Source organism: Macrobrachium rosenbergii, chromosome 5, assembly GCF_040412425.1.
Source record: "Macrobrachium rosenbergii isolate ZJJX-2024 chromosome 5, ASM4041242v1, whole genome shotgun sequence".
Classification (NCBI taxonomy): Eukaryota; Metazoa; Arthropoda; class Malacostraca; order Decapoda; family Palaemonidae; genus Macrobrachium; species Macrobrachium rosenbergii.
In genome coordinates, this window is record NC_089745.1 from 38962990 (window position 1) to 38983142 (window position 20153).

At 37.1% G+C, this 20153-nt stretch overlaps 1 protein-coding gene across 4 annotated transcripts in view; it reads right to left on the reverse strand.

The window, feature by feature from the left end:
- LOC136838682 (Na(+)/H(+) exchanger beta-like) overlaps positions 1–19545 on the reverse strand; it is a 270073-nt gene extending 250528 nt beyond the window's left edge. For 2 of the 4 annotated variants that reach the window (XM_067104085.1, XM_067104083.1), the window contains exon 1: positions 18613–19525. In XM_067104085.1, the coding sequence (XP_066960186.1) occupies positions 18613–19066 (454 nt within the window). In that variant the 5' untranslated portion in view covers positions 19067–19525. Of the gene's footprint in view, positions 1–18612 lie in introns of all 4 variants that reach the window. The other 2 variants (XM_067104086.1, XM_067104087.1) reach the window with 2 other exon arrangements.
- Positions 19546–20153: the final 608 nt, after the last annotated feature.

Genomic DNA, 20153 nt, shown 5'->3' on the forward strand with positions numbered 1-20153 from the left:
ATGTACTATAACCTGAACTTGAATGTTTTTCGATACAAAATTAACAATTCCACATAGTACTTTACACCTGCCAATCAATATAACAGATATATATCAACAAATTTATCACATCTAAAATGGTGGCATAGGAAGAGATACTAAAAATATGGCAGCCGGTAAGTACGGAAGTTCGCTAAGCTGAGGTCCGTTAAAGTTGGGGTGTTGCCGTATAGTGGTGACAAGATTTTATGTCACGAAGCTTTATCATCATATCAAGATTTTATATCTAACTTTTGTTACCAAATTACGATTTAATATCAAAAAGTATTTTCAAATCAAGATTTTATACCAAGAACTTTTATTATCAAATCAAGATTTTATGTCCAGAACTTTAATTATCAAATCAAAGATAACCGTGCTGACTTCGCTAAACTAACCATCCTCCACTTCTGGCACTGCGCTGGCGCCAAAATCCCGACTCCACCCATAGCAAAGCCAAGGCCCCCACAAACTGTCCTTCCGTGACCTTCGCTCGGCACACGGCGGTGCCGTTGGTTTCCAGAGGCACCTTTGGTGGTGACCTTGGCAGTATCATCAGAAATCTGGCGCCGAGTAATGATAGTCGTTCTTTTCTTTTTTTTCTTTACTTCCCTTCCTCTGGCGCCAGAGCGACCGTCTTGGACGCCAGCCAAGTGCAGACCTGGTTCCTTTTAAAGAGGTCTATCCAGCAGAGGAAGGCATTGGAGCTAGCTTTATTGTAATGGCGACAAAAGAATTGCAGATATTTTCCTGCGGCAGGAAATTAAGAATAACACCCACCTTTGTTTCCATTAACAGTGGTGTCTCTCTCTCTCTCTCTCTCTCTCTCTCTCTCTCTCTCTCTCCAATATAATACAGCATTTAGGCCAAAGGTAGCGCTGGGTTCCATGAGGTCATTCAGCGCTCAAAGGGAAATTGACAGTGAAACGTTTTGAAAGTTGTTAGGAGGGTGGAAATTAAGATAGAAGTAAGAGAATATGAACGGAGGTATCTCTTTCTAAGGGAAGTCATAACCGTGAAGCCAGGCTATTTTCAGTTATGGATGAACTTTCCATGCTCACAAAACAATAGAACCTTAACCAGTCGTCAGTAAACATTGACATCATATACATTTCTACTGAAGTACAAATTCCGAAATATCTTCACATGTGGAGTGAAATGAGTAAATGGGACAAAACTATACCACTAAAATAAAAACTAATTAATTAATAACTATATCACTAAGACGAATGCAACATCTCGTCATGGAACTAAAAATAATTCGTAACCAAATGAACATTCAAACATGGCACTTTGACAGCTGATAAAAACTCATTATTTGAAGAAATTCTTACTTATAATTTTGTGCTTTGGGTAAAGCCATATATATATATATATATATATATATATATATATATATATATATATATATATATATATATATATATATATAATATATATTTATATATATATACATACATAATTATATATGTATATAAATACAGTACATTCTTGTGACAATTTGTCGCTTTTTATAATACACAGTGAATCCTGACTTACTGACAGCTCTTGACTGTTGACTTTTTTTATAATCCACAATCATTTATACTCCTTGACTTACTGAGAGAGCTCTTGAGAGAGAGAAAATTACGAATTGAAAAATGTCACCATGGAATATCTAAGCCCACAATGAAAAAATAAATTTATGGCGCCTGAGAGAGAGAGAGAGAGAGAGAGAGAGAGAGAGAGAGAGAGAGAGAGAGAGAGAGAGAAACAGCAAACGTATTTTGCCCAACGATTGAAAAAACTGGGGAAAGTCATATATAACAGTTGATTGATTGATTTACAGCTACTAAAACTGGCGTCACAATATTCATATATAACGGAAGAACTGATATTACAACACCATGGGTATTATAGTACAACCTCAATCACAAAACAGATGATGATGAGCCTTGACCATGGAATCCGGAAGAAAATAAAATAAAATAAACATAAATGGCAAATTGGCACCTTACCGTAATCAGCTGACCACTAATACTACGCCACTACGAATAGGAGACGAATAGTATAATAACGGAGTAGAAAGCATCACCGTCATTCACAAATTCAAGTCAATCATGAATTACGAGAAAAAGCCGCAAACGCGTATCTTTTCGCACTTATCATTGCGAAAGTCATTCGTAACTGCTTTCCAGCGAACATGAGTGGAGGAACCACGGCGTTAAGAAAAAAAAATGGGTGAGGGCTTTCATTTTCATTATCGATTCCTTACACGTTAAATCATTACCTGGGTCTACATAGTATAAGAGGATACGTCAGATTTATCAGTATTTTGGACAGAGAGAGAGAGAGAGAGAGAGAGAGAGAGAGAGAGAGAGAGAAAGATACTCAATATAAGCCAGTTAACCTTACCAGCAAAGTGAATGCCAGTGAATGCCACACACGTACCCTTACAGCCTAACAGGTATCAAAATGAATGAATGGAAATGAGTGAGTACAAAAACAGGAAAAAGAGTTCAATGTCTATTGTGTCAAAGTCTCACAGAAAAAGGTGTACAAGATATTTTATGCAGATGGAAACTGACACATCCACATTTAGACAGGCAGCCCTCGCCGTAGGGGGCAGGCGGTGTTGGTAAGTGACACACTGTAGGCATTACTCAAGGTCCTTTGCAGCGTCCCTTCGACCCCTAGCTCCAACCCCTTTCATTCCTTTTACTGTACCTCCGTTTATAATCTCTTTCTTCCGTCTTGCTTTCCTCAACCCTCTCCAAACAGCTGTTTTATAGTGCAGCTGAGGTTTTCCTCCTGTTAAGCCTTTAAAATCATCTTTACCCTCAATTTCCCTTTCAGCGCTGAATGACCTTAGGTCCCAGCGCTTGATCTATTCTATTCGCTCATGCTGTCCACTGCTTTCGTTACTGCACGATCAGACCAACATTATGAGAAATTCCACCCTGTGCTGATATTAAAATATACCGAGTAAAAAAAATTTTTTTTTTCTCTCTCTCACATAATGTTTTAAAACATTAAAACAAAGGCATTCTGTCCCGTAATAATTTGACAGGTATTTACAACGCAGTGTGAATCTCTCTCTCTCTCTCTCTCTCTCTCTCTCTCTCTCTCTCTCTCTCTCTCTCTCTCTCTCTCTCTCTCTCTCTCTCAAAACGTTCTTAACATTAAAACAAAGGCATTATTGCATTGAACAGTAATTTGATGGTATTTACAATACAGAATGTGTCTTCTCTCTCTCTCTCTCTCTCTCTCTCTCTCTCTAAGATACAGGGCAATGCCACTGTAATCTCCTGACGGGGAGAGATATCTATGAAAACCCATTAGCTCATGAAATGCACCTCTGGGCAAAATGCCACTTCTAAAAAATAAAGTTTAAAATCCCTGGTCAATTTCTCCTTTGGGTCTTCATTCATATATTTCTTTTGCTACTGATACAACAATGTAAACTCATGTAAATATGTATGAGTGAATGGATGTCTATTTTAACGGGTTGCAGTAGTGGGGGGAGGGGGTATATGAGTAACAGAATTTGCATATAAACTTGGAGAAAACACCTGGTTAAGAACTTCAATATGATTGCTGCTGAATGCAATATATTCAAGCACTTATGTTGTAACCCACACTACGAAGAAAATTAAACCTTGATAATACAATGCCAATAAAACTTTTCCAAAAGAGGGGCGATCCTTCATAAGAATTTTAGGCCAAAAGCCAAGAAATGGGACCTAGGTCTGAAAGGTGTAACAGGAGGAAAACTTCGCAGTTGCATTATGAATCAATTGTTGGAGAGGTAGTAAGTCAGTAAGAGGAAAGAGGTTATGAACGGAGGTACAGTAAAAGAAACGAAAGAGGGTGCAGATAAGGGCCGAAGGGACGCTGAAGAGACTTTTATGTAATGCCTACAGTGCACCATGTGAGGTGCACTGACTGCACTAGCCCCACGGGAGTTGCACTTAAAAGATGCGAAGCTGCAACCGATACACATTAAAAAGTTTCATTAATCCATGCCTACAAAATGCAAACATCTTGCACTAGGTAATATTTATTCACTAGACGAAAATTATCAACAATTTCTCTTCTTGCTAGGGCATAATAAAAAACATCGACAAGGGCTAATCTTGCGAGCGTTCCAAAATGAGCAGCCTCATTTCATAACTTAAACAACCGGTCCCGTCGCATTTTTTCGAGGTACTTCATAAGCGATTTAAACGGTCGTTCAACCAAGCGGGCTTGAACCGGCAACCCTACCGCCGTAAAGGGCAATAGAATAATGCCATAAAAAAATAATAATAATTGGGGGTAGGCAATGATCGCCATACAGCACAGCCCTCAAAAATGGAGATTTCTTGACCAAAAAGGAACCACGAATTAAGATTTATAGGATAATAAAGCCAACAACACCCCATCCCCTCTTTTGCTCTTGCTCTCTCGTAAGACGCAAGGATCCCGCACCAGCAGGAAGGAATTTTACTTTCCCGTCCTTGGGGATTTAGTCGTCGGGGGCGGGGGGTCCGCATGACCCATGTCAATGCTAGTTTTTGTCGCCTTGTCCTCCTCCTCCTCTTTCTTCTCCCGGGTACAAGCAACTGCTTTCAATATTCTCAGGCAACGGCAATAAACTGTAACTTTCATAAAAGCAAAAACTGGTGACAAGCAGCCGGCTGTGTTCACTATCAATGTTAAAATGGTCTACCGATATCTCTTCGCCGTGGCCTGACAGACTCGGGGAATTGGGAGCCGGGTAGAAGTATGTCAATTTCTAAAGATTTGGAGTCCCCCAAGACTCATTTAAGGAATTAAAATTGATGAAAGGTGGTAGGTATGAAGCAGTTTTTTTTACATGGGAGTTTCACCGTGAGATATATGCTATTTATCAATAGTACCAATAGTTTTTAAATCCAAACCACAGCTTAGTTTGAAAAGCAGAATGCCTATAAAGCTAAGGCTCCAACAGCGAAAGCATTCCCATACGGAAAAAGCACCAAGTATACTTCAAAGCTGATTTCTTCTAAGAGCTGGCCGATGTACATAATCTGGTACAGTTCTGACGCTGCCATTCTTTTTATTAAAGCATGCTTAAAAGAGCAGCTACTCCCTTATAATAATAATAATAATAATAATAATAATAATAATAATAATAATAATAATAATAAATAATAATAATAATACCTGTAATACTAATAATAAACTATAAAATGACTCATACGAGGCTACACAACAAAACTACTTACTACTTTCCCAAAGTACAATAAACAGTTGAATTAAATTAGATCGTAGCCTTCTTCTCCAATGTTTAACATAAGCAGCTCGTTCCGATTCCAAGGCAAAGACATCTCCGACATTAACTTCTAAAAACACTGACCCAAAATCTATGATAGCATCTACCTACCTGAAATTTAAATATGAGCAGGACTTTTTAAGACTTTATACTGTCGACTCACAAGATAAGGATAAACTTCGTCACTGGAAACATTAAGATATGTATTTTTTTTTTTTAACTATTCACAAGAACGTCAGTAAAATCTCAACTGAACATAATTACTTTTAAAAACTACAATGTCTTTGAAGTGATCAACAAACAATCACGCGTGGAACAGAAATTAATTTCTGACACATCGGGATAGAACCCAGATCTTTCAAATAAGAGGCAAGGGCGCTGCCAACTGGGATCGAACCCAGGCCTTTAAATTGAAGGGCAGGGGCGCTGCCAACTGAACCACAGAGATTGGACAGCAAGATATGAAGAAAGGAATGGGAATTTGTCATCAACAGCTATAGCTTTAAACATAAAAAAGTAATAAATATACCGGATAATGTCTTATACTCTAAATTAAACATCATGAAAGAGGGCTTGGCTCAAATTCTCTAGAATTTTCACAGAGAAGAATTTCCTGGGAGGGGTCATGGCAGATCACCAGCAAGCGATTCCAAACAAGTGACACCGGAAAGTTTTCCAATAAAAGCAATATCGTAAGACTCTCCAGGCAATGTGAATTTAATTATTTCGCTACGACTCAGAAAAACTGAAAGAACGGGTTAAATTACTTGCCTTCTGAACGCCCCCCACAACCACCCCCAACACATTTGTCTGATTCACACGACTAGTGATTTCCCAGTATATATGAAAAATTTATTTAAACAACGTAAAAGAATGCAAAAATTTGTACTCTTACCTAACGATAAACGAACCAAGAACCTGATTATTAAAAAAAGAAATACGTATATTACAAAAAGATTGAGGATATTGTAAATTTTCCAAATTAAAATCCCGACTTAGTGGTTGTTTTCAGGTACAAGAATCTCATAAAAACCAGATTATCCAATTTGAAACTTAAATCTGCCTACGGAAAAAAAAAAACACCAAGCACCTAAATGAAAATACTTGATCTTTGACCTCTTGAGTTATTAAAATTGTAAAAATTATATTTAAAAAAATTCTAAATTGTGACTCCTGCTGGTCAAGTAAGACATCTTTCTTTAAGTCTTCAGCTGAAAACCCTTTTGGACAGAGTCAACTGATTATAAACCCAAGTGGGCTCCAGAGGGGAATCAGCCTGAAGAGAGAGAGAGAGAGAGAGAGAGAGAGAGAGAGAGAGAGAGAGAGAGAGAGAGAGAGAGAGAGAGAGAGAGAGAGAGTTATAGGAAACGGAGATAGATAAATAAATATGAGGGAATAGTACAGTATGGTAATTATTGAAAAACAACTAATCTCAGTCAGTTTAACCTTGTCAAAAGGTGGTCTTATAATTCAATGCAAAATCATTTACGTAAAACGAATATACGGATATGAGAGAGAGAGAGAGAGAGAGAGAGAGAGAGAATTTTTAACCAACTGCGTTATCTGAAGCCTGAACATGAAAACATAGTAAAAAATATTGACTACCAGACGAAAACATATACCAAAGCAGTATCCACACGCGTCGAGGGAATCTATGAAGAGAGAGAGAGAGAGAGAGAGAGAGAGAGAGAGAGAGAGAGAGAGAGAGAGAGAGAGACTTTTGATTCTAATCTATGGAAGGCAATATCATATACCCTCTCTCTCGGCTTCGACACGTCAACGAACATGGCCATCACTTGATATTTCGGGTGGGCGGGCATCATGCTGTTCGCAATTTACGATAGTGGTATCACGTCGTTATCTGGATAATCGTAAACTGTTCCTATGTAAGAACGGTAGGCTGGCTTTCTCTCTCTCTCTCTCTCTCTCTCTCTCTCTCTCTCTCTCTCTCTCTCTCTGTAAAGTAGCATCATCGGCCTATCACTTGGAACAAGTAGATTAGAGGACTAAACAAGGCACCCTTTTTACCTGGTACTTGGCTCTAGGTCAGGTAAGTAAGTGTTTTGGTAAACACTGAATGGGTAGACTTCGCTAGATTCTGTGGTGTACGAAAAAAATAAAAAGGTATGCCTGCTATATGCTTTATCATAATATACTGACATCATGCCACGGTAAACAGCATCCTGTACATTAAGTTTAAAGATATTATACACTCGACTTTTTATCTCGGAGCATGAATTTCATGTCAAAGGTCCCTGTGGCCTTGTTCCATGTGAACAGATTTCTATCTTCTGAACAATAATTGATCAATCCGCCACTTTTCAGGCTAACTTGTGCAATTATTGACTCCACTAATATAGATCGAAATTATAGTTGAAAAATAGTTTTTGCCTTTCTGCAAGATATTTGTCACTGAATATTCCACATAATTCCGCACCTATCAATCCAAGCCAGGTATTTTACGATTTAAAATGACAATAATCTATATCGTGCTACTGTGGCGCTGATCTGTTAAGAGGACGAATCGATCAACAGTTAGAAAAAGCTTAACATCCGTAAAGAAGCAAGTAGGCCTATATCTTGTCTTTCAAAGCGAACAATTGAATACAGGTATAGCTGGTCTTTCAAAACAAACAAATATAACCAGGGATGCAAAGACAAAACAAGTGTTCTTATTCTCCACCTTTTAACTTTCGTTTCCACACAGGAAAAACAAAACCTTCCCGCTATGAACAGGCAAACCTCCCCACCGCCCCCAAAAAGTATAAATTACGAAACTGAACCTAACCAGACAAAAACTGAATTTGCAAGTAACAGGGGCAAAGGAGTAACCTGACCTCAGGGACAGAAAGGAAAGGTCAGTTTATCTACTAGGAAACCCACCAGGCAACCCCTTCCCCCGACCCGACCCCCTTTTCCCCAGGTAAAAAAAAAATACTATACACCACTTTCACGGAACACACCCTTGCAGCAAAAACTTGCAGCCTGGACCCCTAGTCAGCCATATGAAGACAAGGCCCCTTCATTACAAGAGACATAAGATAATGTTATCATAGGGGTCTCTTGAAAAGTATATTGTACAGGTATGCAGAATTTATGTAGATCCCATTCAAAGTAAACGGCTGGACAGATTTATGTAGGTTCCTTTAAAAGTATCAGTTAGGAAATATTTATGTACGTCTCTTTAAAAGTATAAAGTTGGACAACATTTATGTAGATCCCTTTATAAGTATGCAGTTTGACAGAATTTATGTCATTCCTTTAAAAGTATACATTTATGCAGAATTTATATGGATTCCTTTAAAACTATAGTTATTCAAAACTTGTGTAGATCCCTTTAAAAGTATGCAGTTGGACAAAATTTCTGTAGAGTCCTTCAAGCATATAGAGGAAAGATTATGTAGAAGTACTTGAAAAGTATACAGTTATGCAAAACTTCTGTAGATCTATTAAATTCAAAAGTATGCAGTTAGACAAAATTTGATTAGATTCCTTTAAAGCTATACAGTTAGGCAAAACCTCTGTAGATCTATTAAATTCCAACGTATGCAGATACACAAAATTTATGTAGATTCCTTTAAAGCTATACAGTTAGGCAAAACTTCTGTACATCTCTTAAATTCAAAAGCATGCAGTTAGACAAAATTTATGTAGATTCCTTTAAAGCTATACAGTTAGGCAAAACTTCTGTACATCTCTTAAATTCAAAAGCATGCAGTTAGACAAAATTTATGTAGATTCCTTTAAAGCTATACAATTAGGCAAAACTTCTGTACATCTCTTAAATTCAAAAGTATGCAGTTAGACAGATTCATTTAATACAGTTAGCAAAACTTCTGTACATCTCTTAAATTCCAAAGCATGCAGTTAGACAAAATTTATGTAGATTCCTTTAAAGCTTACAGTTAGGCAAAACTTCTGTGATCTCTTAAATTCATCAGTTAGACAAAATTTAAATTCCTTTAATTCAAAAGTATGCAGTTAGCAAAATTTATGTAGATTCCTTTAAAGCTATACAGTTGGGACATCTCTTAAATTTATGCAGTTAGACAAAATTTATGTAGATTCCTTTAAAGCTATACAGTTAGGCAAAACTTCAGTAGATCTATTAAATTCAAAAGTATGCAGTTGGGCAAAATTTATGTTGATTTCTTTAAAGCTATATAGCTGGGAAAACTTCTGTAGATCTCTTAAATTCAAAAGTATGCAGTTAAACAAAATTTGATTACATTCCTTTAAAGCTATACAGTCAGGCAAAACTTCTGTAGGTCTCTAGAATTCAAAAATACAGTTGTGTTAATCTCCAGTGTGCAGTTATGCAAAATTATGCAGATCCTTTAAAAGCATAGTTAGACAAATTTTGCGTAGGTCTCTCGACAATTATACAATCAGGAAAAATTTATACATTCATTATTACAACAATGAAACGATAATACGAAGTCATGAAGCTTGAAGACCTTACGCAATTGGAGGTGACCTTCAAATAAAGGTGCCGCATAAATGTCAGTAGTCCGGGAAAGCAAGTCAGAGCCACTCTGAGGATAACTGGATATCCTCTTAAGGACAACTGGATATCCTCTATGGGAATAACTAGCTATCATCTTAGGGTATAACTGGATATCATCTTTGGGAATGACTGGATATCGTCTTTGGGAATTACTGGATATCCTCTTTGGGAATGACTGGATATCCTCCTAGGAGATCACTGGATATCCTCTCAGGGGACAACTGAATATCAGCTATGGGAATAACTGGATATCTTCTTAGGGTATAACTGGATATCCTTTTAGGATAACTAGATATTCTCTTTGGGGATGATTGCATATCCTCTTTGGAGATAATTGGACATCCTCTTAGGGGATAACTGGATATCCTCTTTGGGGATAACTGGCTATCCTTTTTGGGGATAACTGGCTATCCTCTTTAGGGATAACTGGCTATCCTCTTTGGGGATGACTGCATATCCTCTTTGGATACAACTGGATATCTTATGGTATAAACTGGATATCCTCTTTGAGGTTAACTGGATATCCTCTTTGAGGTTAACTGGATATCCTCTTTGAGGTTAACAACTGGATATCCTCTTTGAGGTCAACTGGATATCCTCTTTGGGGATAAATGGATATCCTCTTTGGGGATAACTGGATATCCTCTTTGGGGATAACTGCATATCCTCTTTGGGGATAACTGGATATCCTCTTTGGGGATGACTGCATACCCTCTCTGGATATAACTGGATATCTTATGGTATAACCGGATATCCTCTTTGGGGATAACAGCTTATCCTCTTTGGGGATAACTGCATATCCTCCTTGGGGATAACGGCATATCCTCTTTGGGGATAACTGAATATCCTCTTTGGGGATAACTGGATATCCTCTTTGGGGATGACTGCATATCCTCTTTGGATATAACTGGATATCTTATGGTATAACTGTATATCCTCTTTGGGGATAACTGCATATCCTCTTTGGGGATAACTAGATATCCTCTTTAGGGATGACTGCATATCCTCTCTGGATATAACTGGATATCTTATGGTATAACCAGATATCCTCTTTGAGGTTAACGGGATATCCTCTTTGGGGATAATTGGATATCATGGGGATAACTGGATATCCTCTTTGGGGATATCTGCATATCGTCTTTGGGGATAACTGCATATCCTCTTTGGGGATAACTGCATATCCTCTTTGGGGATAACTGCATATCCTCCTTGGATATAACTGGATATCTTATGGTATAAGTGTATATCCTCTTTGGGGATAATGCATATCCTCTTTGGGGTAACTGCATATCCTCTTTGGGGATAACTGCATATCCTCTTTGGGGATAACTGCATATCCTCTTTGGGGATAACTGCATATCCTCTTTGGGGATAACTGCATATCCTCTTTGGGGATAACTGCATATCCTCTTTGGGGATAACTGCATATCCTCTTTGGGGATAACTGCACATCCTCTTTGGGGATAACTGCACATCCTCTTTGGGGATAACTGCACATCACATCCTCTTTGGGGATGACTGCATATCCTCCTTGGATATAACTGGATATCTTATGGTATAACTGTATATCCTCTTTGGGGATAACTCATATCCTCTTTGGGGTAACTGCATATCCTCTTTGGGGATAACTGCATATCCTCTTTGGGGATAACTGCATATCCTCTTTGGGGATAACTGCATATCCACTTTGGGGATAACTGCATATCTTCTTAGGGTATTACTAGATATCCTCTTTGGAATAACTGGATATCCTCTTTGGGGATAACTGGAGAGGATATTCTTTTCAAAGCAAGAGTCATACTTAAAATAAATAAGAAATTACAGATATTTCAACATAACTGCCCATATATGGTTTTGTATGAAGAGTTACCAACTAACAAATTACATATTCAAGTAGTTCAAGACAATCAGGAATAAAATAAAAATAAAAAAATAAATCTAATGACTACCCAACATACTGAACTACTCCAAGACAATCAGGAATAAAATAAAAATAAAATATTAAATCTAATTGACCACCCAACATATTGGACTACTGTGAAGAGACAGAAAGTGGTTACAATGCGATTTTCTTTTAAAATTGTTCACAGACCAAAACGGCGACTTTTTAGCAATACAGGAAATGATGAAATAGTCAAAAACAATTTCTAATGAATTTTTTCCTCTTGTTCAGGATCCTGCTCTTGTTGATATATTTATGAAATTTTTCTTCAATCTGTAAATATTCATATCTTTTATTCCTTTTACATTTGATGTGTTGGGTTAGCACGCACGCACGCTCTCTCTCTCTCTCTCTCTCTCTCTCTCTCTCTCTCTCTCTCTCTCTCTCTCTCTCTCTCTCTCTCTCTCATACTTTAAATACATGCATACACAATACAAGCAGTTTATATCATATATTTACACATGTATACATGTATATATGCATATATACACTATATACATATACACATATATACATATAAACCACCCACTAAGAGATACGCGTAGTGCAAAAAAGCTTTCATAATTAAAATGTGAGTAATGTATTTCTTAATGGTCACAAAACATGAATCAACTTACGTAGCCTTACAAAATTAAAAACTGCTGACGTCAGCATAGCTAGCAAAAACAGCATATAAACCAAACATATTCCCTTTTGAGGTCATTATAAGCCTACTTGAAGTTTCGCAAAATTTTTGGCGACAATTCTATATTTTTATAAGTTTCTCCCGTAGTTTTGCCATACTAGAAGTGATAAATACAACAATATACGTAAATATTTAAAGCTGGTCTGTATTAAAATTACAGGTAGGCTTCAGAGGGAGCGAGGATCTTAAGCTCAAAGAAAATAAATGATCAAAGTTTGTAACAAAAATACCAAAAGTGTTTTTAGGCCAATGTGAAAACGGGTCATGTTTAATGTTCAATTTTAAAACCACGATTTTAAAACCACGACGTCCGTGATCAACAACAAAGCACTGCAAAGAACTACAAAAAGACCTAATTACCAAACGTTTTGGATAAAACAACATTAATAAACTACAAAGAAAAGCAACGTTTACAATAAAAAAGAAAACGTTTAATAGCACAACGCGATGAAGCGAGCAGTCGTCGGCCCTCACGCGTGCAAAACATTACGGAACCTCACGATACCTTGAGCTGTCATCACTGTTCTCATCATTATATAATTTCTACCTAGTAGCCCCACAGAATGGTTCCCTTGACGATAGCACAAGAAATGATTGTGACATGGAGAATTAACACGGAGAATTCCCTACATACTGTATATATATAATATCCCTCAGGAACCATCTACGGGCTGCTTAGCAAAATTCAATCTCTGAAGTAGTGGACAGTGTTTCGAAAGGATTACTAATCTGCCTCTCTACTTTCTCAATTATCTTCAATTTCCGGATCTTTAAATTCAGTACCAAAACGTTTACATCCAGTTTTATTTTTTATAAAAAAGTCTCAGGATTCATTTATCAGAGTTTGATTCCGTAAATGCACGAATACATCTGATACAATGAAAATGAATCTTATCTATGTATTACAAAGGACCCTTTCTTGGTAGATTAACAAAATGTTTCAAACCAGTTTTTTCCAATTTTGTATAGAGTCGAATGACTAATCTATCATAGTTTTATTCTGTAAATGAACGAATGCACCAAATGCAGTAAGAATGAATCTATGTAATAAATAGGACTCTGTCTAGTTTTTGTTACAAACGTAGGTAGGTACAATCCCCCAAAAAAAAAAAGTATAAACAAAAACTAGAATTCTGTCTCGAAATTATTGGTTCAGGGGCATAATGAAACGTCTATAACAGCAGCTGACGCAAAGCTACAGCGCAAACAAGACCATGGGGATATGAAGCAACAATGTAAAGAACAAAAACAGGGGAATGGTGTACTTTCCCTTTATACAACGAAGTCCGGGAGGACAAACTGCAAGAAATACATTAATGGAAATAGCTAGGACTGAGCTGTCCTACATACTTAAAGGTTACTTAACCAAAAGAACCTGACCAAGGCTAAGAAGAGAGAGAGAGAGAGAGAAAATTTAAGTTCGATTGGTAATCGAAATAGGCTCAGGGAGGGGAAGGCTGCATAACGTCAACTCACACTCATACTGGGAGAACCTGGTCGGTAGCCTTATGTCGTGTTTATTATATACATATATATATGATTCTATTTACAGAACACAAACACACACAAAGACTCAAAACCTAACTAAAAATGGTAGCATCAATTCGCTGGCCACCTGCAATGGCTAGTGTTTCTCTCTCTCTCTCTGGATGAGCAGAATTTGTCTCTTGTACCAAATCAAAATGATACATAAACCTACGTCTCATTCTTTTATCTTTCTCATTTCAAAAGCTAATTCGGCTTATGCTCTAGGAAGACTTTCTTTGCAAGAGTGGGTGGAAGAGGGAATTTGGGGGGGTCTCCTTTAGGAGCTACACCACTTCGGCCTAACATAAAAAGAGCTCATTCTTAACAAATGGCGTCGCCCCAGTGTCTGGGCCTTTGGGTTCTGTCGGGAATTGTTTATAACAAAAATTAAATTTACCCGAGTTTTCTCCCAACTAAAATTTTGGTAAGCGTGTAAAAGCAAAATATATTTCTTTTACATATACATTAGTTGTTTTCCTGTAAGCTGTCGATAATATTAGACAGTGGAAAAACTAAACTGAATTTTAAATAGCAATTCACTACAGAAATAAATTACAGATACAAGCCTACACCTAGTTACAAGGCCGCGAAACCAGACGGCGGGGAAACCAATTAGTTTCTGTTCTGCCTTGACTAACAAATGACAAATAGGAAATGAATTTGGCCTCATAGGCCTAATTCCTTTCCTATTTATCTTAAGAGGGACAATACATACCCAAGTTGGAGTTTATTTTTCATTCTAATATATACAGTAAGTCGTTTAAGCGAACAGGTCATGTTCTGCCTTTTTTACCCAAACGAACACAGCGATGACCTAGTGTCACAAAAGTATATTAAATAAATAATGTCTTACGAATAATAACAACAATAATATTATTATTATTATTATTGTTGTTCATTATAAAGAAGTTAAAGAATGTAGGAAATACAGAAAGAGGCGATCAGTGATTAGGAAAAAGGATAAACCAATAAATTAATGAAAAAAATATAAATAAATTATAAAAATACACGGTGAATTGTTTTAGGGTAGTAATACAATGGTAATACAATGCATCTTCGCTTGAACTTTTGCGGTTCTAATTACACATCCTCCTCAGGGAGACTACTGATAACATTACGTAATGACATCAATACAACTGTGTTTAATAAAGCACACCCAGCGTTATGGCGCTGGTTTAGACAAGGGGAAAAAAATAACCAATGAAACTTGTTCGAAGATCAGTCTCCAACAAAGTTCCAACCAAGGTTTCCACCGCGTCCGAAAACAACAGATAGAACCAGTCCTCCTTCGATCGAAGTTTTCGTGCATCTCTACCCTGAAGGCGGGGGTCGGCTAGACCGACAACCATAAACTATAATCGTAGGGCGCCTTCCTTAAAATTACAGTAAGCATACCTAGTGCAAAAATGGCTACCTATACACCAAAGCGACTTGCATACGATCTGGCAATAGCTCCTGTCTCCCAAACAAACAGTTTAAATCCCGTCCCTCCAACTCAGTAAGTCTTTTCAATATTAATTCAAAACAGTGTTTTACAATTAACTCGGGAATATTATTTTTTACCTACAGTCTGTTGATTGTTGTTGATTACACCTAATAATTCACGTATTTTGTTTTCCTCATTCTACATACAAACTCAAACCACCACAATCTCTGTCGTTCTTATCTACCGATCAGTGGGTATCATCCCAATTATCAATTCTGATTCAAACTTAAAATAGATTTCGTCTCGAAAAAAAGTACACAATACATTACCCAACTTTAAATCAATATTTACGCGACATCGATTAAAAAAAAAAAAAAATAGGCCAGACTTATGAATTAGTTCCAGTAACATCATTTTAAACTGAACAGCAGTCCACATACTCCTTTATTAGGCCTTTGTCAGAATATGTATTAACTAGGGAAAGGACATATAGTGCGTGGACACTCAATGTGATTCTACTTACAACATTTCGTCCAATCTGCGACGAACCAGTGTGTGCGCGTGTATTATATATACATACATACACACACATATATACATATTATATACATAAATATGTACAGTATATATAAATGTTTTACACACATATATATATATATATATATATATATATATATATATACACATACATACATGTATATATATTAAAATCAATATAGGCTACAGCTGACCTTAATAATAAGAGCACAATCACTTAGCCTAAGCGAAGCACAGAACGTCAAATACCTTTTTTATCTTATGAACAAAAAAAATTTATTTGTTTGTGATAGTAAGTTTGCAAATAATTTTGCAACGCCAGTTTTAGTAACCATAAATCAAGTGCAAATTACTTCAGATATGACAATATTTGATTTGTGACTATCAAGAGAATAACATAATATTTGACTTCTGACTATCAAGAGAATGTACAGTACTAGTAATCCAGTGCATTTATGGGACCTGACTACTGTGTTAATGTATCATTTCCATAAAATATTGGTAAAATGAAACAATTTTTTAAAGTTGAACATCCTGGAAAAATAATCTAAGGACCAAATACCCAGGGTCCAACAAACGATGCTCATATAATAATAATATATTGAATCTTGGGCTATGTTCTTTGGCCTAGTTCTACATAATATATATATATATATATATATATATATATATATATATATATATATATATATATATATATATATATATATATAATATATTTATATTTATAATGGTAACAAACTTTAGTCAAAATTCAATGACTGCAGTTCTAAGCCACTATTACGTTGGCAAACAACATCGTAAGTTTTATTTGCTAACACAACGAGCGAGAATATTTAAATGTTACAATCTTTTCGTCGCGTCTCTATACTGAACGCATATCCAGCACCATTAGCCTATACGAATAAGCACACTTGTCAGTCATGTCTTTTGGCACCCGTAACCTATGTGTATTGCCAAAATGTCATTATCTGAAGGTATGGTGGACTCACACTGGTTCATCTTCTTACCGTACATTTAATTCGACGCATATACAGTACTGAACCTTATGCTAGATTTCGTATAGAAAAATCCTATATACAAACATTTTTCACTACAGGCCTAAATTAAATCATCAGCATTTCCATTCTGATCATCAAAGATATTGGATGGACTTACAAAAGTGAAAATGCAAGTGAAAAATGTGAAAATGTAAGTGAAAAGTTAAAAAAGCACGAATATACAGTAATTAAATCCTATCTCATTCTACCTGTCAATGTAATCGAAATACATTTAAATTAACATCTCATAAAACACTAAATTAACATTATTCATAAAACATTAACATTACTAATAAAACAATTAATATTACTCAAAAAACATGTACCTTCTTGCAATATACTTTTATTTGGAGAAACCTAAAATGAGGTAATGTTTTCACTTTGTACGGCTTCGACTAGAACTAGGTTAAACACGCTAGAACACCCAATTAGACCACAAGAAATTCAATTTCTTCCACGAATAAAAGCCACAATGCTAGTGCCAGACCATTTATTGGTAATCCGTGAACTATCTTATTGATAATCCATAGAGTGTTTTACTAGTAATCCATGTGCTATTCCATAATTTACAAATAACGTGCATCAACTGACATAGGCCTAATAAACGAGACATTCCTTACTATTATGGAGGAAAGGGTTTTGCACCTCACGAATCGAGGCATAACTAATGACTTACCGCTGGTCTAAATGGGCAGTTCAAAGGCTTCATTTCTGTGTACTGCAGTACGTTAGAGCTGTTCAGATACTCCCAAAACCAAGAAAATGAGCGTTATACTAAATGGCAAACCGGCAAACATTCAGCTACTAAGTTTCCAATGAATGCAAATTGCTCACACTTAACCCTACCTAGCAAAGAGGGCAAATTAGTTATTGTTATACTTCATATGGAATGAGCATATAAAGGTTTCGTGAGCTGTGAGAACTGGCTAAATAAAAATATGGCAAAATGTAACGGTATGCCTAATCAAGTTTTGTCATTCGCGCCAAAAACAAATAGAAAACGTTGTTGATGTCCATTACCACAGATAACAGATAATAGTAAAAATCTCAGATAACAGATAATAGTAAAACATCTCAAATAAAACAAAGTAAAAAAACAAAATAAACCCCTCGAAGTCTGAAGTAAGTTTATCTGTCGTGTTCATTCACAATGCAGTCGACCTTATCAACAATATCACTGCAGCTTTCCACGCGAATAATTACAAAACGTTTATCCCCTTAACTTACATAAAAAAATCAAGCATTTTCAAGCTACAATACAAGTCTTTTTAAAAAATCATTGTATTTTTTCCTACAGTAATCGATAATCAACATTATAATCTGAAAGTCATTACTTTATATTTCAATATCAATCTGCTAGGCCTAAATTTGTGTCCGTTACGCTGTTTTGTACTTTAGACGTCAATAAGTTATATTTCAATACCAATTTGTTAGGCCTAAATTAGTGCGTCTGTAAGGCAAAGATTTTACCCCAAAAACAGGAGTTTCCCAATAATTTCAATACTGTAATAGGTATATTTGACAAGTAAACTATTTTTAGGGTGAAACAGTTGTCATATGACATGCCCTTTACAACTAGTAATTTATAATAGGCCTTATCTCTTAGTTTCCTGTCCAGGCCTAGAGCTTAGTGAAACCTAAATAAGACTACTTACCTATTTTCCCGAGACAAGCGCAGAAGATCCACAGGCTGATGATGAAGGGCGTCTGAACTCTTTCGAAGTCTATGACGGCCACGGGATACCTCTTGTTGGGGTCACCATGGCCTGCGCCATGCCCACCACCAGCGTGGCCCTCTTCGCCATGCCCACCACCGCCTCCGTGGCCCTCTGCGCCATGCCCACCACCACCACTGCCTTGATCTCCACCATGGGCATCGCCGCCCGTTCCGTGGTGTCCCGCAGGGCTGACGCTCGGGCCTCCAGTGCTTTGATGCCCACTTCCTCCTCCTCCTCCGCCCCCTCCTTCAGAACCGTGTAAACTGTTACCACCACTGCTCCTGGGAGTCGTGCCCACGTGAGGGTGGGCTTCCGTCGGCGTGTTGGCACTTACGTACGCCAAGAACCCTAACACACACGTTACGTACAGGAAAACATACTTGACACCCATTGCTGACAAGGGAGTAATATTAAGTATATATATACCGTTACGCACCTCGTGGGATTAAATCACAGACACCAACACACCGTTATGTAAAATAAGAATAAAAATAAAGGCAATTCACGCTAAATTTCTCTTTTCCAACGAAAGTTGACCCTTTTCCCCCTCCAGCTCTCGGCCGCAAATGATTTTAACACTGTTTTACTCAAAACACCGAAGTGCCTCGTTCGGCGGCTTTCAAACTACCGCAGCAGCAGCAGCAGTAGACGTGTGACTTTCAGAGACTTACTGCAGACGAGCAAGTCCAATCACAGTCTTATAACGAATAAAAATAAATAACGAAAGTCTTTGGAGATCGAGGCTTCGAATCGAAAGCGCGCGCACGGAAAAGAGTGAGAGAGAGGGAATGGCACATGCAACCTCGATAGTGGCCAACAGCTGACTGACTCTGCCGTTCTCTTGACTCTCGTGTTTGTTCTTCCTCACTCGGGGAGATTCAACCACCGGCCTCTTTCCCTCCCCCCACCTTTCCCCAACAAACCCCCTCCCATTACCAGAACGCACGCACACACACACACACACATACGGTCTTTCCTGTTTTCTTTCTCATTCCAATCCAGAATGGAGACATTCTCTTGGGGACCACTGTTAATGTGATTAATATTAACATCACTGTATAACAAAGGTGCAATTACCTTCGCAAGAAGTCAGCAACGAAATATTGCAACGGACATTCTATTAGTTCTTGTATTTTAAGCCAAGGTTGCATAATCACGTAATTACTGCTGCAGAGAATGACCTTAAAAGAGGATAGGGTGGAAATAAGCCAACATAAACATTCAACTGGCAAAGTTACTGTTTTATTTTTTTTTTTTTTTTTTACCGTGGATGATATTAGTCGCGCTTGGGTACATAACACCAATAATCTATTACTAATCTGGTATCTTTGATACCATCTAGACTCACTGTGTACTGATGCACTACTTCCGATTGGTTCCAAATTAGACTTAAAACGGTTATAAACGACAATCAGTTGGCAATTTAAGATTCAATATGGAGTCTAGAAGTAATTTGTTGGTTCATAATTAATTGAACC